General features: G+C 56.6%; 3 protein-coding genes and 1 long non-coding RNA gene across 13 annotated transcripts in view; 1 reads left to right on the top strand and 3 right to left on the bottom strand.

Moving 5' to 3' along the window:
* EMG1 (EMG1 N1-specific pseudouridine methyltransferase) overlaps positions 1-2,300 on the bottom strand; it is a 12,503-nt gene extending 10,203 nt beyond the window's left edge. The window contains exon 1 of one of the 2 annotated variants that reach the window (XM_011983024.1): positions 1,990-2,300. In XM_011983024.1, the coding sequence (XP_011838414.1) occupies positions 1,990-2,157 (168 nt within the window). In that variant the 5' untranslated portion in view covers positions 2,158-2,300. The remainder of the gene's footprint in view (positions 1-1,989) is intronic. The other variant, XM_011983025.1, reaches the window with a different exon arrangement.
* Positions 2,301-2,365: 65 nt separating this feature from the next.
* Positions 2,366-8,310, top strand: PHB2 (prohibitin 2). 7 transcript variants are annotated; one of them, XM_011983026.1, is made up of 11 exons: positions 2,410-2,664; positions 2,814-2,898; positions 3,031-3,138; positions 3,505-3,584; positions 4,513-4,697; positions 5,064-5,193; positions 5,306-5,409; positions 5,834-5,911; positions 7,164-7,240; positions 7,751-7,756; positions 7,951-8,310. In XM_011983026.1, exons 1-11 carry the CDS (start codon positions 2,538-2,540, stop codon positions 7,976-7,978), a joined length of 1,008 nt encoding a protein of 335 aa, XP_011838416.1. In that variant the 5' UTR covers positions 2,410-2,537; the 3' UTR covers positions 7,979-8,310. The 7 variants fall into 7 exon arrangements, with proteins under 7 accessions (XP_011838418.1, XP_011838419.1, XP_011838420.1 ...); XM_011983028.1 differs by lacking the exons at positions 3,031-3,138; positions 7,751-7,756 and adding an exon at positions 7,880-7,882 and having other exon boundaries at positions 2,366-2,664; positions 7,949-8,310; XM_011983029.1 differs by lacking the exon at positions 3,031-3,138 and having other exon boundaries at positions 2,366-2,664.
* Positions 8,311-9,209: 899 nt separating this feature from the next.
* On the bottom strand, positions 9,210-10,404 carry LOC105541816. The gene is made up of 2 exons (XR_001006385.1): positions 10,302-10,404; positions 9,210-9,453 (listed from the first exon to the last, which is right to left on the bottom strand). It is a non-coding gene; the product is annotated as an uncharacterized LOC105541816 (long non-coding RNA).
* A 1,925-nt stretch (positions 10,405-12,329) lies between these two features.
* The window catches only part of PTPN6 (protein tyrosine phosphatase, non-receptor type 6), a 16,641-nt gene continuing 5,317 nt past the window's right edge, over positions 12,330-23,653 (bottom strand). The window contains exons 3-18 of one of the 3 annotated variants that reach the window (XM_011983034.1): positions 22,206-22,267; positions 21,995-22,117; positions 21,539-21,733; positions 18,750-18,939; positions 18,478-18,594; positions 18,260-18,373; positions 17,988-18,084; positions 17,405-17,484; positions 17,059-17,208; positions 15,841-15,972; positions 15,554-15,708; positions 13,643-13,710; positions 13,399-13,550; positions 13,211-13,302; positions 12,701-12,840; positions 12,330-12,520 (exon numbers count right to left, since the gene is read on the bottom strand). In XM_011983034.1, the coding sequence (XP_011838424.1) occupies positions 12,726-12,840; positions 13,211-13,302; positions 13,399-13,550; positions 13,643-13,710; positions 15,554-15,708; positions 15,841-15,972; positions 17,059-17,208; positions 17,405-17,484; positions 17,988-18,084; positions 18,260-18,373; positions 18,478-18,594; positions 18,750-18,939; positions 21,539-21,733; positions 21,995-22,117; positions 22,206-22,267 (1,842 nt within the window). In that variant the 3' untranslated portion in view covers positions 12,330-12,520; positions 12,701-12,725. The remainder of the gene's footprint in view (positions 12,521-12,700; positions 12,841-13,210; positions 13,303-13,398; positions 13,551-13,642; positions 13,711-15,553; positions 15,709-15,840; positions 15,973-17,058; positions 17,209-17,404; positions 17,485-17,987; positions 18,085-18,259; positions 18,374-18,477; positions 18,595-18,749; positions 18,940-21,538; positions 21,734-21,994; positions 22,118-22,205; positions 22,268-23,653) is intronic. The other 2 variants (XM_011983035.1, XM_011983036.1) reach the window with 2 other exon arrangements.

Raw genomic sequence — 23,653 nt, 5'->3', positions numbered from 1 at the left:
CAGCCCTGTATGGGTGGAATGTGATTGCATAATTAAGCTTGTTTGTAACAGGTTATTAATTAAAAAAAAAAAAAAAAACAGGTGCAGTGGCATTTGCTGGCAGTCCCTGCTACTCAGGAGGATGAGGTGGGAGGACTGCTTGAGCCAGGGAGGTAGAGGCTGCAGTGAGCCATCACACCACTGCACTCTGTTGCCTGGGCAACAGAGCGAGACCCTGTCTCAAAAAAGAAACAAAAAAGTGGAAACGAAGAAAGGAAATTTTGAGGAAAATTGGGAGCTGGGACACTGAAGGGCAGTGATTATATATGAAGCTGCTTTGTAAACCACAAAATCCTAATGTATCAAGCACAAAGCCAAAAATAATTCTGGAGTAAGAAGGGCAGGATGGGAATGACTGACAGACACTATCCTAACAACTCTGTGTACACTGAAAAAGACATCAGAAGTTTGATGATAAAGAAGTGGACTACATCTGTAGCAGCTAAAAGAAATAATTCCAAGTTGCAATTTGGAGTCCCAAGGAGCATTAGGGTGGTCAGTAAAAAGCCTAAAAACAAACTGTTATATACAAATACAGGTTTTGGAAGGCTAAGTTTTTATGTATCACTAGAATGTTTGTATATGTCTAGCAACATTCTTGAGATACATGGCTCCAAAAAGTCTGCGAAAAAAGGGATACAGATTTTGAAATTGAATAGTTGAAGTAGCAATGTCACAGAGTAAGCACAAAGAAAGAACAAATGACGAAGAACTAAGTCCATGAGACATCCTTAGTTATAGAAGAAAAAACCTTCTTGAATGAATAATAGTTTCAACCCATTAGTAGGATACAACCATGTTTTCTATTCCTTTAATAGATTACAGGTGCAGGCCAGTAATCCCAGCTACTCTGAAGGCTGAGGCAGGAGAATCGATTGAACCCGGGAGGTGGAGGCTGCAGTAAGCCAAGATCATGCCACTGCACTCCAGCCTGGGAGAGACTGAGGCTCTGTTTCACACACACACACGCACACAAAGTGTATTTAGAACGAAGACTAAAATCCTGGTCTGACTTCTAAACCCATGCAATTTCTCCTGGGCCTACTCATTGAATTATTTCTAAAGGGTAAGAGAAAGGAGGAAGAACATTGCCCAAGGCTTTAAGATAGAGAATTGCTGGTTCTATTTATTACATGTGGAGAAGACATGAATGATAGATAAAAATGCAGACGTAAAAGTGTTAAACAATAACCTGGTCTGGACAGTGTTTCCAGGTGGATATTAGAGAGAGGTGACTGTGGACACTAATGAATTGAAACATGAAGCCCTTACAAAAAGGGAGGGCAGACTAGGCTACATAACTACCTTTCTCATCTGCCCAGTAACTCGTCTTGGGATGTGGAATGATGCAACAAACGAAACTTTCCTCTCCTTAGACTACTGTATCACAGAATCCTGGTAAACCAGTTGGAAGCAAAGAGGTGAGGGCTGGAATGGCATTCAAGAAGAGCAAAAGAAAATGAGTACTACCGGCCGGGCACGGTGCCTCACGCCTGTAATCCCAGCACTTTGGGAGGCCGAGGCGGGCGGATCACTTGAGGTCAGGAGTTCGAGACCAGCCTGGCCAACACAGTGAAACCCCATCTCTACTTAAAAAAACCCAAAAAATTAGCCGGGCATGGTGGCGCGTGCCTATAGTCCCAACGACTCGAGAGGCTGATTCAGGAGAATTGTTTGAACCCAGGAGGCACAGGTTGCACTGAGTGAGATCGCGCCACAGCACTCCAGCCTGGGCGCCAGAGCGAAACGCCGTCTCAAAAAAAAAAAGAAAAGAAAAATGAGCACTACCATCCCAGGATGTCAGATCAACGCACAGCCAACCAACCCATCTTCCTTCAAAAGCATCTTTCACCCCTCTCTGCTTTCTCCATCCACTCTGAGCCCCTCACCCTCATTCCACGGATCCCAGTCTATTGATTTACTACTTATCCACTTCCTGTCCCAAACTACCTTGACTGTCTCCAGACTGGCCCCTTCCAGCACCACAATAAGCCTACGGCCTCCGATCTTGTTTCCTGCCCCTAGTCGGGGCCGCTTGGGTGGCACAGCATCCCAGTCCTGTGCCTGCTCTCCACCGCTTCGTTCACGAGGCTTGAATCCACCACTGGACGCGGCCATCTTGCAACCAGACCGGAAGTTGCGCTAACGCTCTTAAATGAGAACAGTGAGGCTTCTAATCACAAATTTCCTTCCGGCTGCCATTTTGAAAGTGGGCTTGTAAATGGCGATGACTTGCCGTCTTGCGCTGCCCTCCCTGGGAGGGCAGCCCTCCAGAAAAGGGCGGGACTTCCGTATGCGCTCTTCCTGTGCGCGAAGTTCGGGTCGGTAGTGGGCTAAGGGGGAGGGTTTCCAAGGGAGCGCACTTCCGGTGCCCTTTCTTTCGCCAGTATTACGGGCCCGAACCCTCGTGTGAAGGGTGCAGTACCTAAGCTGCAGCCGGGTAGAGGCGGGCCGGCACCCCCTTCTGACCTCCGGTGCCGCCGGCCTCAAGATCAGACATGGCCCAGAACTTGAAGGACTTGGCGGGACGGCTGCCCGCCGGGCCCCGGGGCATGGGCACGGCGCTGAAGCTGTTGCTGGGGGCCGGCGCCGTGGCGTACGGTGTACGCGAATCCGTGTTCACTGGTGAGCAACCTTCGCCTGCTCGCCGGACGCTTCCAGTCCCTCCCCCAAACCCCTTGCCCTATCTCACCGGTCCCCGCGCCCCACCACGAGCCTAGCTAGCATTTACTCTGAGCAGTGGCCTGGCCTGATCACCACCCCTCTCCCCACAGTGGAAGGCGGGCACAGAGCCATCTTCTTCAATCGGATCGGTGGAGTGCAGCAGGACACTATCCTGGCCGAGGGCCTTCATTTCAGGTAATGGCGGGCAGAGCTTACTGACCCTGACCTTTCACCCTTGACGCCGACCCAGCAGTGGCTGTAGTGGGACGTGCAACAGGATTCAACGCTGCTCTTTTCCCTCCCTCCTCATCCCTGCTCCTAGGATAGTGGGTGCTGCGCGAACCTCCAGCAGCATATGAACTGTTGTTTTCCAAAGGGACAAGAGAATCTCTCCTTGTCGGTGGTCATGGGGAGGAGCAGGCCAAAAAACGCGTGGTTAGGGGAAACCGGGCAAAGCTAGTGAAACTGCGGCTTTTTTTGGGGAGGGGGGCGCGGGAGTTTTGCTGTGTCGCCCAGGCTGGAGTGCAGTGGCGCGATCTCGGCTCACTGCATCCTCCGCCTCCTGGGTTCAAGCGATTCTCCTGCCTCAGCCTCACGATTAGCTGGGATTACAGGCGCCCGCCACCACGCCCGGCTAATTTTTGTATTTTAGTAGAGACGGGGTTTCACTATATAGGTCAAGCTGGTCTCGAACTTCTGACCTCAAATGATTCGGCCGCCCAAAGTGCTGGGATTCCAAGCGTGAGCCACCGCTCCTGGCCGAAACTGCAGCCTCTTAATACCTATCCCTGTCCCCTCCAGGATCCCCTGGTTCCAGTACCCCATTATCTATGACATTCGGGCCAGACCTCGAAAAATCTCCTCCCCTACAGGCTCCAAAGGTAGGTCTGAGCACTTGGTAATCACATGGCAGGTGGGATGATCAAGGGAGCTGGCAAGAAACCCCAGGTGAAGATGGTAGTGTCAGGCCTTTAGGCCTTAGTTTCCATGTCTGCAAGAACTGTAACAAAAATACCTGCCTCCTGGGGTCAAAGCAGCACATTCTGAACACCCTGTGTTTGCATGCTTTTTACTGTCTCATCCCTGACATATTCAATAAGAGTATTGTTTGTCCTTGTCTTATTCACTGCCTAGATCAAAGCCTTGTTTTAAAGCCTTTTTTTCTAACTGCTTGACTTACTATATCTACAGTTACATCCACTAGTATACTCTGTTCTGGAGAAGTTTGTCCCTACCCTTGACTAGTTCACCTGTTCTCTCCTTCTAGACCACACATAAAAGCCATGCCTTTGAGTTCCCCAGACCTCTTCCTCCTCCCCACCCACCCCCACACACACACACACACACACACACACACACGCATACACCCTGGGTGAGGTAGGTCACCTGTAACCTGTAATGTACTTCTTTGTGCTATACCTAGTGCAGGTGGCTTATTCATTTATTAGACTGCTGGGCCCTGGAATACAAGATTCATTAAGCACATTTTTGTCCCCCAAGTCCTTATAGGAGATGTGATTACGGTACAGCGTGAAAGCACCCACATTAGAGGTTGCATGGAGTACAGAGGGGGAAAAAGCAGTCAGCCCTGCTGGTGATGGGGTTGCAGTTCCAGGCTTCACAGTGGGTGAGGGTGCATTTCACCTGTGCTGCCTCATGTGTTCCTTGTCAGCCTGATTAACTCTCCTCCCCCCAGGGCAGTGCCAGGCTGTACATCATTGCACAGGGCATATAGGGAGGAACATGAAGGAGAAAATGCTTGGGAAAGGGTGTTTGGCCTTGACCAGCCACTGCTGACCTCAATCTCAGACCTACAGATGGTGAACATCTCCCTGCGAGTGCTGTCTCGACCCAATGCTCAGGAGCTTCCTAGCATGTACCAGCGCCTAGGGCTGGACTACGAGGAACGAGTGTTGCCGTCCATTGTCAACGAGGTGCTCAAGAGTGTGGTGGCCAAGTTCAATGCCTCACAGCTGATCACCCAGCGGGCCCAGGTCTGACTCCCACCACCATCTGCATGGTGTCAGCCTTTCCCTTCTAGACCCAGAGTAGTAGGAATTAGGAAAGGCAGCTTAATAGAAGAGGATTGTCACCCTATTGCCATTTCCACCTAAAAGCTGTGCTAATTGCCACTGTGAGATAAGGAGAGCCAGCATTAGAACTCGGTAGCACTTGGTATTAGGAAGCACAGAGGAAAATGGCCAAGTCTTGGCTTTTCCTGCACCTCTTTCAGCAGAGAGGCTTATGTTATAGGTTTGCCTGACAGGAAGCTAAGGCAGCGCATATTGTATTGAGAGAGTGAAGGATTCGGGGTCGCAACCCAGTCCCCTCAAACCACCCTTCCCCACCCCTGCCCCCAGGTATCCCTGTTGATCCGCCGGGAGCTGACAGAGAGGGCCAAGGACTTCAGCCTCATCCTGGATGACGTGGCCATCACAGAGCTGAGCTTTAGCCGAGAGTACACAGCTGCTGTAGAAGCCAAACAAGTGGGTGAGTCGCACGAGCAGTGGGGTGAGGGCTTCCGAGATGCAGGAGGAGGAAAGACTCGGTGGACGGGGCTCCTGACCCCGCACACGGTCTCCCTGACTCTCTCCCGCTACAGCCCAGCAGGAGGCCCAGCGGGCCCAATTCTTGGTAGAAAAAGCGAAGCAGGAACAGCGGCAGAAGATTGTGCAGGCCGAGGGTGAGGCCGAGGCTGCCAAGATGATATCCTTCTGCGTGAGAGGTCTCGGCCCAGCCCCTAGGGCGCCTGAGTTCCCCATCCTCCTTCACGGGCAGGCTGATGAGACTAAGGCGAATGCGACTCCGTGCTCTCTGGCCCTTGGCACCTTGTTGGGGGTGGGGCTACAGATGAGATCTGAAATCTTAGTGGGGGTACCTGAGCCCTGACTCCCCACTGTAAGGCCAGATCAATAGCACTGCTGGCCTTGCCTTCATTTCTGCTGCTGCCCCTAGTTCCTGGCAGCAGCCTGCAGGGAGGCCCACAGGTGGGGTCCAAGGTAGAGCGAGCACAAGCCACCTGAGCGCAACCTTGATCTGACAGCCCAGAGGAGGACTGTAGCAAGGGAGTGTGGTAAGGACGGGGCCAGGGATTGAGACCTGCCCTTGTGTGAACCTTAACCCTCCTCACCTTGGAGAAGCACTGAGCAAGAACCCTGGCTACATCAAACTTCGCAAGATCCGAGCAGCCCAGAATATCTCCAAGACGGTGAGTGTGTCAGCCCAGTGTCTCTGATGGGGCTGCCTTGAGAAAGTGCTTTCAGTTAAGGCACATTGAGGTGAGGGAATTCAAACCTTGCTTGTTCGGGTTTCTACTCAGAGTGGTTTTATGGCCGGCGCAGTGGATCACCTGAGGTCAGGAGTTCAAGACCCACCTGGCCAACATGGTGAAACCCCATCTCTACTAAAAATACAAAAGAAAATTAGCCTGCTGTGATGGTGTTTAGCTATATTCCCAGCTACTCAGGAGGCTGAGGCAGGAGAATCACTTGAACCCAGGAGGCAGAGGTTGCAGTGAACTGAGATCACGCCACTGCACTCCAACCGGGGCAACAGAGCAAGACTCCGTCTCAAAAATAAATAGCTGAGCGTGGTGGCTCACACCTGTAATCCCAGCACTTTGGGAGGTCGAGGTGGGCGGATCACAAGGTCAGGAGTTCAAGACCAGCCTGGCCAAGATGGTGAAACCCTGTCTCTACTAAAAAAATACAAAAAAAAAATTAGCTAGGCGTGGTAGCGGGCACCTGTACTCCCAGCTACTCAGGAGGCCGAGGCAGAGAATTGCTTGAACCTGGGAGGTAGAAGTTGCAGTGAGCCGTGATAGCGCCTCTGCACTCCAGCCTGGGCAACAGAGCGAGACTCTGTCTCAAAAAAATAAGTAAATAGGCCGGGCGCAGTGGCTCACGCCTATAATCCCAGTACTTTGGGAGGCCGAGGTGGGCGGATCACGAGGTCAGGAGATCGAGACCATCCTGGCTAACACGGTGAAACCCCATCTCTACTAAAAAAATACAAAAAATTAGCCGGGCGTGGTGGCGGGAGCCTGTAGTCCCAGCTACTTGGGAGGCTGAGGCAGGAGAATGGCGTGAACCCGGGAGGCGGAGCTTGCAGTGAGCCAAGATCGCACCACTGCACTCCAGCCTGGGTGACAGAGCGAGACTCCATCTTAAAAAAAAAACTAAGTAAATAAAAAATAAAAATAATAAATAAATAAATAATTGGCTTCTCCAGTACTCTTCCCCTCATCAAGAATGATTCCTCTGGATTCCCTGACCTTTTGTTCTTGCCTCTGTTACTTTGCTAATAGTCATGGCTGCTGCTCACTGCTCTGGATCCCTAAATGAGAGTAGAAACCATGTCTTATTCATTGCTATATTCCTCTACTAATCTGCATGTGTTCCATTAAGTGGCTACTGAATTGCAGGGGTGGAATTGAGGTCTTTGTATTTCCTGCCCTGTAGATCGCCACATCACAGAATCGCATTTATCTCACGGCTGACAACCTCGTGCTGAACCTACAGGATGAAAGTTTCACCAGGTGAGAGATGTGGCCACACAGTGGGGTCTCACAAAGAACGTGGGACTTGGGTCTGGGTGCTTGGGCTCTGGAGCCTGCTACAGCTATTCATATGGCTCTGAGAGACACTGAACCAAAATTAGAAAAGGGGGTGGTTGACAGTTTCTATCTTATGTCTCATAGGATTGATTTTATGAGATCAAATAGGATTATTCACATAAAAAGCACTTTAATTATAAAGTTTTCATCCAACCAAAAAGTGATGAAAGATGATACTCAGTGTTCTTACTCAAGAGCCCTCAAACTCCTTTGGTGGAGGGAGGGATGTTAGGAAAGGAAATGAGAAATAGCAGTGGCCATGAGAACACGCCACCTCCTTTCATGAATCAGAGATTCCTGGCTGTCAACCCTGTTTGTCTTTTCTCTTGGGAGCAAAGGAGGGTTCAAAACTTGAGTGGGGCCTGAAGCTGTCAGCTAACATGTGCATTTCTCTTCTCTGCTTCCTGTTCATCTGGCGATCTGGCACCACAGAGGAAGGTAAGTTGTTGCTGCTTCTGTGGGGTCCTGCAGGCCACCTTCTCCCAGTACCTGCCTCCTACCCTACTCCCTTTCCCACCTCCCCGCAGACAAACCCTCAATCGGGGTAGGAGGGTCGTAAAGGGAATGGCCTGGAGTGTCCTGCGTCTCACATTTATGTCCCCTAATAATGTCATCATCTTTTTTTTCTACAGTGACAGCCTCATCAAGGGTAAGAAATGAGCCTAGTCACCAAGAACTCCACCCCCAGAGGAAGTGGATCTGCTTCTCCAGTTTTTAAGGAGCCAGCCAGGGGTCCAGCACAGCCCTACCCCGCCCCAGTATCATGCGATGGTCCCCCACACCGATCCCCTGAACCCCTCTTGGATTAAGGAAGACTGAAGACCAGCCCCTTTTCTGGGGAATTACTTTCCTCCTCCCTGTGTTAACTGGGGCTGTTGGGACATTGTGTGATTTCTCAGTGATTTCCTACAGTGTTGTTCCCTCCCTCAAGGCTGGGAGGAGACAACCACCAACCCAGGAACTCTCAATAAATTTTTATTACTTAACCTGAAGTCAAGGCTTCACGCTTCACGTGTTCACGAACTGGATAACGGGCAGCACGCATGCGCACGTTCACATATGCGCTCCTGAGTCTGTCTTTGTGTCTGCCAGCAGGGGGCGCAAACAAATCTGGCTGGGGCAGCTACGGGGAAGCTGGGCCTGGGCTCCAAAACAGGACCCAAACTGGGAAGGCTGGCCCTGAGTTCTGGAGGCCCAGCTGTGCTCTTCACCCCACCCTCCATTTCTCCCACACCACCTGTTTTTTAAAGGCTGGACAGCCATGGCTTTGCTGAGCCAGATTTAAAATCTGATGACCCCAACAGAGCTGCTTCCTTGGTTGCAGGGTTCCTTGTGGCTGTGGGGAGCCTGCCTGTGCCTGTTGAGGCACTTCTGTGCCCAGAAGCCCGGTGGATTGCGCGGCCTGCTATAGGCCACCCACACTCCATTTCTCAGTCACCAGGCGTGAGGAGCTGCTCGCTAACAGGGCCCCCCTGTGGAGGTGGGCTTTCCCACAGCTCTGGGGCCAACGGAACAGGTGCCTGTCTGTTCAGTCCACAGATAAGCTGACACTTATCTTCCCAAGACAGGCCTTCCTGAATCTCAGGCACCAGAGAAACAAAGCCACTGTTTATACCTGAATCTCCCACTACTGCCCATTTCCCATCCCTGCGGGGAGACAAGGAAGATGTAGAACTCAGACAAAACATGGGGGCAAAGTATGTACAGGAACTGCCAAATGCAGATAGGGCAGCAGGTGGATCTGAACAGAGGGACTGGGTTAATTAGCTTCGATTTTTAAGATGTTTTTCTCTGCTTAGGGTTGAGTATCGAAGGACAAAGCAGACGTCGCAGCCCCAATCCTGAGTTGCTGGGAGGCTGAGATCAACAATTAGACAAAAGACAGGTCAAGTGACCTGGGTCAGTCTTCCTCATGTTCCCATTCACACTTTATTTCATGTTCCCAAAGCGGGAAGACAATGGAGGTGCCTAGGGAACCAGTGTTTCCAAATCTTGCTGCAGCCGTAAAGGCAGCCATTTTGTCTTCTTCCCATTGTTCCCCTTTGCCTAGTGATTCGTCCCCCCATCCAGAGGGGTGAAGGTCAGAGGTTGTTGGTCAGTAGTCCTCCATGGTCTTCAGGGGTCCCTGAAGGTCACTGCCGAAAAACCGACCCGGGGGCCATCTTTACCAGACAGTGTTAGGAGCTTCACAATTAGACCATCCAACACTGTACTGGAAGATGGGCCCAGGGCCGGCCAAAAGAGAACTACGGTGCATGCTCACCAGTTGCTACAGGGACCCTGGCCACAGGCCAGGTCAGGTCTCTTGAGAGGGGGCGAGCCAACCCCAAGCTCAAGGTCGACTGTGGGTTCTAGATCCACCAGGTGACAAATCGCACTGGGTGGGAGGAGGGGCTGGGGCCCATTGTGTCCCTTAGTGGCAGCCAGTCAACAAGAGCCACCCCTTGTACAGCACTCTCAGCTCAAGACAAGGGGCTTCCGGGGAGCGTGGGAAGTGGGGAGGGGGCTGCAGCCAGCTAAGAGCTGGGGACCTGAGGCGATGGATGTTGCTGACACAGGGACGGGGGCCTCCATCATTACCCGGCAGTATTAGAGACTCCCAACCGCACCCAAACACTGCTGGGTAAGACGAGGGCCCCCACCCAGCCCGCCCACCTTGGGTCAGGCAGCTTCAGGCCCAGGCTCCCTGCGGAAAAGCTGCAGATCCCTGGCTCCCATCCCCCCACCACCCGAGTCCCTGGGGACACTTCCTGGTGAGCCTTGCTACCCGCCACCAGCCACACCCTGGGTCGCTGATTGCTAGGCCCAGGTTGCGGTCCAAGCAGCCTTCCGAAGCCCCTCGCCCGTCGGCCCCCTGCCTCTGAGCCACCTTCCCCCACCCCCGCAGCCTGTCCCGACCCGCAATACACACCGATTTACCCACCCTCGTCCCCCCTCTGCAGTCCCTAGCTCAGCCCAGGACCTCTCCCCTGGTGGCCTTTACCTGTCAGCAGGCCCGCCTGCCCCCAGAGAGTGGGTGCCGGGGAGAGGAAGGGGCTTTAAGGCCCCAGATTCCACGGCCTAGAGCCCGCCCTGGCCTCCGCTCTTCCTCCTTCCTTCTCCGCCTGCCGGGCAGCGCAGGCTCCTTACCTGGGCCCCGCCTGCCACCCTGCGCACAGGTGTGTCCTCCTGCCATAGGCTGCCCCCTCACTGCCTTAACCCCTTCCCTCCCAGCGCCAGTCATGGGCACCTCCTCTAAGGCTTGGCCACTCCTCTAGGCCTCCCACCCTCTCCCAGGGGCCTCTTTCCTCCAACCTGCCCAGTCTCACCCCTCTCTCCAGAGGAACAAAAAGAGGGGGGCTGTTCTCAGGTCCCCTCCCCACAGCAGCTGCTGCCCCCAGGACTAGCCCATTCTTCTGTGGCCTCAGACCCTGCCCACAGCAGAGCTGGAAGGCCAGAGAGATCCCTGAGGTCAGCGAGGGGTCAGCTGGGCAGGAGTTGGGCTGTGCCGCCACGCGGTGCCCAGCCTGTGCTGGGATTCCCTGAGGGAAAGAGGAGGGAGAAGGCCCCGCCAGGCCTGTGAAGGGCAGGTGGGTCCCAGCAAGGTGCCCCTAGTGTGGAGTTACCCACCGCTACCCAGAGACCCCAGCTGGCCCGGAGCATCAGCCCTGCCCCTCGATTGAGGCCTGCAGAGGGAATGATCGCGCTCCACTCTCCGGACCGAGCTGCTCCTGGACCCACCTCACAGCACAGCCCTCAGTGGAGTCCAAGTCCCACCCCAAGGGCAGGTAGCCCAAGGGCGGTTAGAGGAGGTGGGACTTGCCTTTGTGCAGCTCCGGCTGGGATAGAAAGGGCGTTGCTGGGAGCGGGGACCTGAGCCCGACAGGTGATTGCCCCACCCGCGCCCTGGAGGGCCGTAGCCCCAGGGAGCTATTGTGTTGCTCAATCCCTAGCTGTTCTCTCTCCAGGTCTTTGTTTGCTTCCTTCTTAATACCCGCCAGCAATTATTTGATGCTTGTGATCGGGTTGTGAATCTGTCTCCCTGACCAGCCTAAATTCCAATTCGGGGGACTGCCAATGCCTGTGGTGCCGGGGCCTCTATAAGAAGGACTTGCTGAATAATGCACGCCCAGCCTCTGGGCTTTGGAACCTGTGCCGTCTCAGCCTTTCCGGGAGTGGGCGCCAGCCCTTCCTGAGGGATGAGTCCCACCGGCTTTACTCCCCAGGAGACCAGTGTTTCAAATAAAGAAGAAACGCCAATCCTGACATGGGGGAAAGAAGAGGGGACCAAAAAACAAAGCAATCTTCAAGCCAGCCAGCTCTTCAAACTCTGCCCAAAAGGATAAGGGCGGCAGCAGCCTGGGTGAGGGGAGGAGCTGGGCGCGCCTGGGTGCACCGAGGAGCCAGTCCCTGTTCCCGCCAGAGGGGACGCAGCAGGGCTGGCCTCGGGTCTGCGCTTCCGGCTGTTAACTACTCTTCTTAGTTCAGATCTGGAAGTCGGCATCAGGGGAGTGTGATCAGGCCCCCCTGAGGGTGGCCCCAGCTGCAACTCCAGGGTAAGGAGTGTGGACTCTGGGGCCAGACGGCCTGGGTTCAAATCCCAGCTTCACTGTTCCATAACCCTGTGACCTTGGGCAAGTGACCAACTTACTTAGTCTTTCTGTGCCTCAGTTTCCTCCACTGTAAAATGAGAATGATAAAAGTGCCTAGACTGAACTATCGTGTGTAGTCTTTTAGTGCTCGCACATGGCGAGCTTGTGGTGAGTCACTGTGCCCGTCTTATCGTCGGCCGTCATCTTGGTGCTTTTCATAACCACCTTGTTATGATCGCCCTCCATTTTAAAGAAGGAGACTGGGGAGCTTCGCCCACGGTCACCCTCCCGCGTGTGAGGCGGAGCCCCGACCCACGTCCGTCTGACAGAAGGCGGAGCTTTCACGCGAAGGCACTCACTCACGGTTACCCATCCTGCCCTCCGGCCGCCCACTCACTGGGCAACCACTCACTGGGCAAGCAAAGCGTTCAGAGGCGACACACAGTGATCCCAGGGCTTTATTTACAAGAGGAGAAGGGTTGGCCCTGCCTGGGGCCTGGCTGGGCTATATACAGGGTCAGGGAGAGGTGGGGGGCATGCAGCCATTTAAATTACAATAGAATGGGGCGCTCCTAGGTTCAGGTTGTGAGTCTGTCCACCGTGGAAGGCTTCCGCAGGTTCAGGGATGAGGCTGCCAAGAGAAGCGAGTGAGGGAGTGAGAGGGTGGCTGGAACCTGGAGGGGGAACAAGAAGGTCTGGGGCATCTGGGAAGCACAGAGTGAGGCTACGGCCACCCCATCCACCCAGGGAAGGCAGTGGAGCCAAGGACATGGGGCAGGGCCGGGAGGACACCCAGGCAGAAGAGCTGTACCATGGCCACCTGAGGACAGCGCCGCTCACTTCCTCTTGAGGGAACCCTTGCTCTTCTCCTTGTCTGCTGACCGCTGCTTCTTCACTTTCTCCTCCCTCTTGTTCTTACTGTGCAGGTTCTCATACACATCCTCCTTGTGTCTGCAGCGGGGTGCAGGGGGGCAAGTGCAGGCAGTGGATGCAGGTCAGGAGACAGCGCGGGGGACTCGGCACTGGCAGCCCCCTGTGGCCACCCCATCTCACAGGCGACCCAGCCACTGTCCCCACACTAGACTCCAAGCTCCTAGAGGACAGAGGCTACATCTCATACAGGAGTGCACGGCTGGTACCTAGCAGAGGCCCACACGTGGTGGGCACTCGGGAAATGCTTATGAATAGAAAGGGTGAGACCCAAGCCTGAACTTGAAGCCAGGCCCCCCCAGCTGTGACACTCGTCCTCTCCAGAAAGTGAGGATCGGGTTGGGCAGGACAAAGGGGTGGATGCCGGGCGGTGGCAGTCAGGGCCACTCACTTGGACGAGGTGCGGGAGGCCTTGGCATGGGCGTTCTTCATGGCTGGGGGGTAGGTGATGTTCCCATACTCCGACTCCTGGCCCTTCTGCGACTATGGACAGAGGGACGGTGGGAGGGTGGTGGTCCCAGCACGGCCAGGTGGCGCCCGCCCCGCACTGCAGCCCCCCAGGCCCTGCTCTGCACGCACCTGCAGGACCTCCAGCTTCTTCTTGGTGGTTTCAATGAACTGGGCGATGGCCACGTAGATGAACTTGTACTGCGCCTCTGTCTGCACCATGCCCGAGCGCTGCGCCCGCACCATCTGGATGGTCTTCTGGATGTCAATGTCACAGTCCAGGCCTGGGTGGGGGGCAGTCAAACCTCAGGTCCAGGCATAGGCAGACACCGAGGGGCTGCTCAGCCCCACCGCCAAGCCCCCAGGTGCCCCTCACCCTTGGTGGAGATGTTCTCCATGAGCATGTCGATGACAATGATGGTGCCCGTGCGGCCAATGCCGGCGCTGGGGAAAGACGGGGGTACGGTCAGAGGCCAGTCAAGCCCTCCCGGGAAGGGGGGTACCCAGTACTCAGCTCCAGCCCCAGGCACCACAGGAGCAGCCTGAGCCTCCAGTGATGGGAGGGAATGTGCCCAGGGTCACCGGGCAAGTGACGACGGACGTTTGCCCAGCTCTGCATGGGCACGCTCCAGTCTGGCTCTGTGGTGCTGACGCCGTCTCCCCGGCTGCCACCATCCTTCCCTCCTCCACTCCTCGCGCCAACTCCCCACTCCTGGTGAGTGGCTGCCCCCACCCCGGAAGACCTGGGACCCCCAAATCCCACCACTATCCTGTCGGCTCCCAGGTACCCTGAGCCCTCCCCGCCTCTCCCTGCAGGAGATCTGGTGTGTCTCTCAGCACGGTTCACTTCGTTTTTCTTCAAACCCTGACATCAGGAAAAGGACACCCCTGAGACAGCAGGGTGCAGGCGCGCTGGGTCAGGGCGCTCGGAGGAGCAGCGCCGTAGGAAGCTTCTCTTCTTTCCCACCCCTGGGCAAACAGACGCCAGGGAGACCCCAGGCCCACCCTCGGCTGGGCCCATCAGCTGATGCCCTGAGTCGCACTGTCTAATTTCAAACCCAGATTGTCAAAAATAACCCCCCACACCCACTTCCTTCCTGTAACGTCTAAATAAAGGCCACGGGGCTTCCAAGAAGTGTGTGATGCGTGTGTGGCGGGTGAGCAGGAGGGTAGCTCTTGGGGATGGGCCTGTCTCTGAGAGAGCAGAGGACAGAGCCGGGTCCCCGAGACAGCCCGTCGGGGGCACCTCTAGATTCAGCTGACTTGTCCCAGGACAAACAGCTGCTGGGGGAAGAGGAGGAAGCCAGAGACTGTCGCAGGCCTGGGGTCCACAGTGGGAGTGGGAAGGGACCAGAGCAAGGCAGGTTCCCATTTCCCCCATTCTCTGCCTGACGTGAGTTACTAAACCAGTAACAGCGCCCCGTGTTTGAGGGCTGAGGAATTCCAGCCGCAACGACAGGGTCTCACTGAGTTCTCACTACAACCCTGAGGTCCTGATTTTACAGAGGAGGAAGCTGAGGGTTAGAAAAGTTAAGTAATTTGTCCAAGATCACGCAGCTGGTAAGCGGAGGGGCCCTGCACCCGCTGCCTCTCATCCACCCAGGCCAGGCGGGCTCAGTGGGCTCACCTGTGGGACTCCTGCTCCTCCTTGAGGCCCCCACCTCTGCACCTTACCAGGGTCTCCTGATCACAAACATGAGGGTAGATAGAGGAGCTATGTGCACCCCCAAAAAGGCATTGTCCATCCCCACACAGCCCTGGGGGCCAGGATGGGGCGCCGCCTGGGGAAGCTGGGAGAGAGGGCGGAGTCAGGAACAAGCCAAAGCCCTGGGTCTACCGATGGAAAAAGAGGAGGAATGCGGAGCACAAGCCCCATGGATGTTCCTGGGAGGCGAGAAGAAACCAACGGAGTGAGACCTGGAGAGAAAGCGGAGCAGCCAGGACCCAGGCCTACTGTGGGTGCCTGCCCGGCCTTGCCCTGCCTAGCTTGGGCCTGGCCAGCAACTGGGTCCCAGGTTCCTCCTCTGTATTTGGCAGGGTTGGGCGAGATGGTACATCTGGGGAGGGCTCTGAGGAAGACACTCACAGGCAGAGGGCCAAAGTGGGGCTGGTTCCAGCCACGTTCCACCCAGGGGTCTTGGAGCCATGAGGGGACCCAGAAGAAGCCGGGAGTGAGCGGAAGGCACTAATCGTGTGAGCTAACGTGTATGTTGCTTATAACGCTCATGGCACGTAGCAGTATTTGCTTCTCAGCGGCCACTGCTACCATCAGGATGATCATCCTCACCTGCAGTGCACGATGAGGGGCCCTGCGTGAGGCAGACTTTCCTGCCGCTGGTTGATCTGGTCCAGGAAGCTGAGGACACCCCCAGGCTCACTGGGGACCCCATGGTCGGGCCAGCTCAGGTACTGGTAATGCCAGATCTCCCGAATGAGGTCCCCCTGGGCCGAGGACACAGGGTCAGTGCCCCCTGCTCCCTCGGAACACCCCACCTGTCTCGCCCTACCCAACCAGAGAGGAGAACAAGTCCGGGAGGGACTCCCGGAGCAGGGCAGGGAGTGGGGGCCGCTCACATTGTCCAGTGGGGAGACGTGTAAGGTGCGGAGTTTGTATTCGGTCGTGTCATGCTCCCCGCAGTTGGTCACAGAGTAGGGACCATAAACGCGCTGAGTGCCCACCTCGGGCCAGTATGGGACACATTTGTTCTGGAAAGGGAGGGTCGGGTGGGGATGAGGCACAGAGCAGGGCGCTGTGGCCCATCCCAGGTCCTGCTCTAGGTTCTGAGTGCCTGGCACCGGCCCAAACGTTTGTTGGATGGATGGATGAGCTGGCAGAGAGGCAGGAGACCTGGGCTCTCGTCTCAGATCAGACACCAACAGGTGGTGCGACCTGGCCAGCCGCTTTACTGGTACATCCATTTGTCATTCAACAAACATTGCCGAGGCAGGCGTTGTCCCCGAAGCCGTGCAAACCAGGCTGCAGTCACAGACGCAGCTAACACCCAGTCTGTGCCCCTGTGCCTGGAGGAGCTCACAGAGACAAGCGACCGGGGAGACACCGCGCCGAGGAGCGTGGCTGGGAACGAGGAAACTCGCCCTCTAGGTCCTGGAGAAAACAAGACCTGAATTCACAGAGAAGGCAGCGCTTCAGCTGTGTCTTCAAACACGAGGCATCTGCCGGGCAGAGACAGTGTGGAGAGAGAGTCATTTCCTAGCAGAAAAGAGCTTGTGCAAAGAAAGGCTGGGAACCTGAAAGAGCCGCGGCTGCTGGGAGCGGTGAGCCTTCAAGAGAAGCGTGGGAGTCAGAGGGAAACCACCAGGCCTTGAACGCCAGGCCTTCGAGTGTGACTTTATCCCAAAGGTGACCAGGAGCCATGGAAGAGATTTCAGAGAGGAAGGAACTCGACCCAGTTTGTCACGGATGGCATCACTTCAACGGCAGCACAGAGGGTGCTGTGTAAGGGGAGCCTGCAGAGTGAGGGGCAGACTCCACAGACATCTATGGGGCAGGGAGGACAGGAGGGGCCTGGATGCAGACAGGTGGGGAAGGTGTAGGAGGAAGGAGGACAGCCTAAAACCTGGGTCTGGAGCTCAGAAGAGCCCAGGGGTGCATGCAGGGATCTGGGGGTTGCATCGTGTAGTCGAGACTTTGTCACTAGCCCTCAGTTTCCCAACAAGGCTGGACCCTCACCTCTGAGATCCCTTTCTGCCCTGGCATCTGACGGTTCTTTGACTTAATGGTATGACCACAAGGACAGGGCACGGATGTGGGGATGGGGCGGGGTGCCCTACCCGGCCTTTCTCCACCTCTCGGGTGGTCATGACGATGACGCGGGTGTTCTCCTGCCACGCCATCTGCCAGAAGTCGTTGACCGTGGCCTCTAGACAGCCCTGGCTGGCGATGTAGGTCTTAGTGTTCTCATCAGGGCCTAGCAGCTGGTTCTGGACACAAGCGTGGAGAGACGCACCCCAAAACAGTGAGCCCCTCAGCCCAGCACAGGGCCTGAACCACTGCTCCCCTCACCCCTGCAAGAAGCCAGCTTTGGCTTTGCCCAGGTGTCTCTGGATCTAGGGTCCCCCACCAGACAGGGAATTCCCAGGGCCCAGCCTCTCCTCCCACATGACCCACACCACTGACCTTGATGTAGTTGGCATTGATATAGTCGGACCCAGGGATGTTACTGTCACGTCCCTGCAGGATCACTCGGCTGTGGTCAACTGGGAGTGGGTGGAGAGGAGGCGAGATGGCCTGGGTCAGCCAGGGACTCACCACACCTGCGTCAGACCCTCCTGAGCTAACAGGCCGTTCTGGTCTCAGAAGCCATGAGGCTTGCGGGGGACTGTAGGCAGCAGGGGTGGGGGATCATCTGTACGGAGGGAGTGAGGGGATTCACAAGAAGGAGGTTGGGAGCAAGGGGCAGCCTGCCTGCTGATGGTGGGGAGGCACTTCTGGGAGGAGTAGAGGCCTTTTGGAGAAGGGGTGTGGGGAGATGGCCCCTCCTGGAGTGGAGGGTGGAGACCTGTGAGATAGAGGCGGCAGCTGGGGCGGGGCGGTCTCCTGGGTGAATGGGGCAGGGGCGGCGGCTGGGGCGGGGCAGTCTCCTGGGTGAATGGGGCAGGGGCAGGGGCTGCAGCAGGGGAGGTCTCCTGGGTGAATGGGGCAGGGGCAGTGGCTGGGGTGGGGCGGTCTCCTGGGTGAATGGGGCAGGCTGGGTGCTCACAGGGCAGAATGTTCTTATAGCGGTTCTTGCCCTTGTTCTCTGGCCGCTGCCCTTCCAGACGCTGGTGCAAGTTCTTCACCTCCTGCTTCTGCAAACTCTGAGATGTGGGTGAGGAAATGAGCATCACCTCCCAGAGAGAGCACCCATCGGGGGAGCTCACGTGGGATGGGTCAGGAGCAGAGGTGGGCAAGGGGAGGAAGGTGTCCGCCTGGGGCCCCACGCGGCCGCCACCACCTCAGCTGCCCCAGCCCTGCCGGTTCCCCACCATGCACCTCAAACTCCTCCCAGAAGCCAGCCTTGGCTGTATCCTCGGACTCCTTCTTCTTGTTCAGTTCCAAGACTCGGTTCTCAATGTCAGCCGCATTCACCCTGGTGGCGTAGTACGGCTGGGATAGGGGAGAGCGAGAAGTCAGCAACTCAGAGGTCTCAGAAGCTCACACCTGGGGGACAGCTCAGGGGAAGGGAGGAAGCAGCTGGGTCCCCGCCTGACCTGCCGCAGGTAGACAAAGGCACCTGAGGCCTCCTCAATCCCCGTCTTCTTGAAGTGCTCCACCAGGTCCGTGAGGCTGTCGAAGGTCTCTGAACCACCCACTGTGTAGCGTCCACCCTGGAGGGAGCCAAATAAGGCCACTCACAGGGCTCGAGTCTCCCTCCCTGGGCCCCAGCCTTGAATTCAAGCCCAGGCAGAGCCTCCCTGCCACCCACTCTGCGGTCACAGACAGGAGCCTCAGCAGAGGCTCCCCCACCACCTGGCTGCCTTACCTCACACATGACCTTGATGTGGGTGACCCTGAGCGGGGAGCCTGGGCCAGCCTTGGGCTGGTCACTAAGCACAGATAGCACAAAATCTCCGGGCTGGCTGAGGCTCTCACGCACAAGAAACGTCCAGGGCTCGCCCTTGGCCTGCAGCAGCGTCTCTGCCTGCCCTCCAGACATGTGGCCATGGTACCACCTACAGAAGGCAGCGTCAGGGAAGGTGAGACCCAGGCCACAGGGGAAGGCGCTGAGCAAAGATATTCACAGAGAGGGGCAGGAAATCGAGCACCTACTGTGGCCAGGCACTGCGCTAGATGGTTCCAAATCCACCATCGTATTGATGCCTCTCACAAACATGCTGAGGGCTGGGTATGATATTACCCCCGTTTTATAGATGAGGAAACTGACGCTGAGCTGTTACTCACTGGCCTAGGGCCCCTGATGGACTCCAAGGCAAGCCTCCAGAGCTCTGTTGCCCAGGCTGGAGTGCAGGGGCACCGTTATGGCTCTCTGCAGCCTTGACCTCCCAGGCTCAAGCTATCTTAGCCTCCAGAATTCTGACCAGGCTTTGAACCCAGAGACCACCTCTGAAAGGCAGAAAGGCTGGCAATATTCCAAATATTTGGAAGAGGGAAACTAAGGAAGAGTCTCCATGAAGGATCAGGCTGTGCCCCGGCAGAGACCAGAGGCAAAGAGAAACACAGACCAAGGCCACACCACAGGGAGTGGCAGGAGATGGACAGAGAGGCACAAGTCACAAGGAAGGCCAATGGGGTGCGCTCCCCCAGGGAGGCGGGGAGGACAACCCCACTGGGGAAAGAGTGGTGTAGGGGGCTCTGGGGTGCCCTGGATGATGTCACTGAAGGGGAGCCCAGGGTTCAAAAGGGTTCAAAGGGATTCAAAGGGGCTGTCGGGGCAGAAAGCAGAACTAAGCCCTTTCCCCAAAGCACACCCCTTTCCCAGGAGGAAACTGTAGCCCCACAATGCCCTGCCCCACAGGAAACCACGTGATGGAAAAAACACAAAACTCCTTCTGGGGAGAGAGTGAGAAGTGAGGTTGTGAGGTTTCCTCAGCCCAGGGACAAGGGGAGGGCGGGCAAATTTTCCAACCGCAGGGATGGGGGGAAGAGGGGAGGACCAGTCTGTCCCAACCCATCTCACCCCTGCCCAGAGGTGACTCCAGCCGAGAGACCCCCCAGAGCCTCCATACCCCATTAGGCCACTTCAGCCCACCACTTGGGGACAGGCTAGGACCCCAGGCAGCAGGGAGGGGGCTGAGCCCCTTCCCTTGGGCCCCAGGATGAGGAAGTCTCCATGCAAATGTCAGGCTGACCACAGGAAGCGCAGAGCCACCGAGGGACAGATGCAAATTCCCGCAGAGAAGGAGGTGCCACAGACAAGGCAGGGGACACAGCAGAACCTGGGAGAAAGTCTCTCACACATTCCCAGGTTCGGGGGTGACACTGGCTCCTGGGATGGGTCACCCAAAAGGGCCTTCAGTGTGGCTTCCCCGGTCTTAACCTCCTGCCCCAGCACTGCCCTCCATTCCTTCTCTTTCTTCTCTTTGAACCCAGGCCTCAGCCTCCTCTGCAGGGGCCTCCTGGGACCCTGCTCTTCTCTTCCAACTCTAGGCACTGGTCAGCCCGTCCTCCTCCTCCTAGCTTGAGACAAGGAGAAACAGAGGACATGAGCTTTAGAGGGTCTCACTGGCAGAAGCCCCCTGAGTGTTGCAGTGGGGAAGAGGAAGGGCAGGGGGCAGACACAGAGCCAGCCATGTGAGGCTCAGACGAGGAAGGCCTTGAAGGAGGCAGATCCAGGAAAGGAGGCCTCCCAGGTGGGCCACAGGGCTGTACCGCGACCGAATCCAGCTCTAAGTTTCAATCAGTGACTTGACCAAAAATATTGATGCAGTTTGGAGGCCCGAATCTCAGAAAGGCTGCAAGCTGGCAGAAGCAAGTTTCCCAATCATTTCAACAATCGATCCACGAATGCAGGGCAAGGGCAAGGCGGCTTGGCCCAGGGGTCCGTGTGAAAACCCCCTAGCGTTATTCCGCTGCCCTTTAAGAGGATCTGGCATTGAGATGTGGCTGCTGAAAGGAGCCATGGTGTCCTGAGGAGTGTTCAGAGCCCCCCAGCCCCCCATCCATGCCTTTGGAAGACCACAGGAGGAGTCGAGGAGGGCACAGGAAGGAAATGCCTGGAGTATTATTCTGTGCCTGGGACAGTGCGAGACCCTTTACACAGGTGAACACTTCACATCCTGCTTTCAGTGATCTCTGTATTTGACCCCACAGGACAGACCCATCCCCACTGGGCGGCTGGGACAAGGTATCAAGTGTCCTGGCAACCGTTCATCCCCATCCTCATCCGCAGTGTCAGCTCCTCACTGTCCTAACATGCACTGGGGTGAGAGGCAGACGGAGGAGGGCAGGCTGGCTTCCAGAGGAGGAAGAGCTTTCTAACAACAGGGCTGGCCGGCACGATACGCTGGTCACCAGCAGTGGCCTCCCTGTGTCTAGTGGGACCTGGGCTGCAGCGGCCAGGGCCCCTGGTATAGGGCAAGGCAGCTTTCTCTGGCTTCCTCGGGGTTCGGTGGAAAGGGTGGTAGGTTAGGCTCTGAGACACCAGGCCACAGGACAGCATGAAGGAGGGACACTGAGAGCCCCAGCCGGTGCGGGGAGGGGAGGGGATGGAGGGCAGGCAGTGCCGGGTGCCAGGCTCCCTGTCTCCCTGGCCGCTCAGGGCGGGAGCCGACTCACCCTTGCTTGCGAGTGGCGGGGGTACAGAGGCCTCACCTCTCACTGGTGGGATCGGAGCAGTTCAGCGGGTACTTGAGGTGGATGATGGTGCCGTCGCGGTCTTGCAGGACGCCCTGCTGCTGAGTGTAGTACTCCACCAGCTCTGTCAGCGTCGCGAACTTCTCCCCTCCATACAGGTCATAGAAATCCCCTGAGTTCTGGATCCGAATATGGGTCACCTGATCCCCCACCCTGCAGGGCACCAGGCGGTGAGGCCAGTCGGTGCAGGAGTAAAGCAGGAGGGCAGGGATCGGCTGAGGTCCTGGGTGGGGGCACACATGGGCATGGGTGGGCACAGACAGGGGTGGGGAGGGCGGGGGTGGGGCGCGAGGGCACAGACAGGGCGTGGGGGTCGGGGAGTCGGCACTGCCACGGGGAACCAGGAATGAGTGGTTCAGGGCCTGGACGGCACAAGATAGTGGCCAAAACGCCGGGGGTGGGGGGGCCACCTACCTGACAGAGAGCGAGAAGTCGCCCTGGTTCTTGCGACTGGGCCGAGCCAGGAAGCTGCCATGGACACCGCGGCCCTTGAGCAGGGTCTCTGCATCCAGCCCACTGAGGTCTCGGTGAAACCACCTGGGCGGCCCAGGCAGGGCAGTGAGGAGGGGTCCCGCGGGCACCAGGCACCCTTGCCTCCTGTCTACCGTGGGTGGCAGGCCCTTACCTCACCATCCTGGGGGCTTCCGGAGAGGAAGGGGGCGCAGGGAATGAGGAGGTGCAGCTAGTCTGGGCAGGCGGAGAATTCAGGGACTAAGCCTTAAATGCAGCTCCCAGTGCCAGGCCGCTTCACCACCCCTGGTGGTCCCAGTTCTGGGGCTGCCACTCCACTGGCCTGGGGCGGCCGGCAGGGCGGGGACAGGAAGAGGCGCGGCCGACCCCTTGGGGGAACTCACTTGCACTTCTCGTTTTAGAGCAGAGCAAGGGAAGAGAAGCAGAGCACGGTGGCACTGGGGGTGGGGACGGGGCCCACTTCCCACACGTCTGCAATCAAAGGCTTAGGAGCATGGCATTGCACACATGTGACAACACATGCAGTAAGGACACACGTGTGCATTGCACACTCCAGGCCCAGATCACACTTCATGCATGTGAACCGAGACGCTCACACGGCATCTCTTCCTCCTCCACCAGCTGCTTTTACACAGCCCTCCCTGGCCCACGCTAATGACAATGATGGCGGTGACAGCTGTCAGCGAGGGAGTCCTGCTGGATGCCGGGTGCTGTGCTATAATGGCGTTCACATGCCTCGTCTGATTGATTTCTCACCACAGCCCTATGAAATAGGGGCTATCTTTATCATCTCACAGACAAGGAACCTGAGGCTCAGGAAGCGTAAGGCATTGCCTGAGTCCCTCAGTGAGTCAGCTGCAGTGCCAGGATTCAAACCCAGACAGGCCGGTTCCAAAGCCAATGCTTTGAACTCCTATACACCAGCCCTCAGGGCTTCAAAGAACAGAGATTAAGAGCCTCCTTGTGCAAAGGGGCTGCCATGGGAGCGGGAGACTGATAGTTAAGACCTTGCCAGTGCTTGCAAGAGAGAAGGGTGCACTTCTCTAACCAACATATGCGTTTTGTCCATGCCACTGTGGCAGAGGGATGGACAGCATGACCCTGAGCAGCCCTGTCAAACTTGGGTCCTTTCTGATTCTTGTCCCTAGGCCTCTGCCCCGCCCCAGGACTCCCACCAGGGGGCCTATCTCCGGGGGGCTGGGGACCAAGGTCCTCGCCATGGCTGATTTTCTCAGGGCTGGTTGATCTTAGAGGCCCTAAACACTAAGGTATATGATGCTCCCTGCCTGTAATTCCAAATACAAATGCCAACACCGCCAAACCAAAATGAGGAAAAGAAGCTCAACAGGGGATACATAAGAAACACATATTGATGGCTTCCCCTAGGGAGGGAAACTGGGTGGCTAGAGGACAGGGCTGGGGGGACACTTGGTTCTCTACATACCTTTTTGAATGTTATATGATGGGCATGCATTACCTTTACAAAAATAAATATGCTAACTGGGAACAATTTCTGGGAAACTTTTAGGGTGCAGGGAAGGCTCTTTGTCTCTACCTGGATGCTTTTTGCATGGGTGTGTATAAACGTGAAGTCGGCCGGGC

This window comes from Mandrillus leucophaeus, unplaced genomic scaffold (genome assembly GCF_000951045.1).
Source record: "Mandrillus leucophaeus isolate KB7577 unplaced genomic scaffold, Mleu.le_1.0 Scaffold245, whole genome shotgun sequence".
NCBI classification, from domain to species: Eukaryota; Metazoa; Chordata; class Mammalia; order Primates; family Cercopithecidae; genus Mandrillus; species Mandrillus leucophaeus.
This window is presented reverse-complemented; position numbering and strand designations above follow the sequence as displayed.

Bases quoted from the DNA above. Each gene is read 5' to 3' on its own strand.
- PHB2 (XM_011983026.1), top strand. From the start codon at position 2,538: ATGGCCCAGAACTTGAAGGACTTGGCGGGACGGCTGCCCGCCGGGCCC. The intron at 3,585-4,512 runs GTAGGTCTGAGC...CCTCAATCTCAG, and splicing joins CTCCCCTACAGGCTCCAAAG to ACCTACAGATGGTGAACATC. The intron at 5,410-5,833 runs ATATCCTTCTGC...AACCCTCCTCAC, and splicing joins AGGCCGAGGCTGCCAAGATG to CTTGGAGAAGCACTGAGCAA.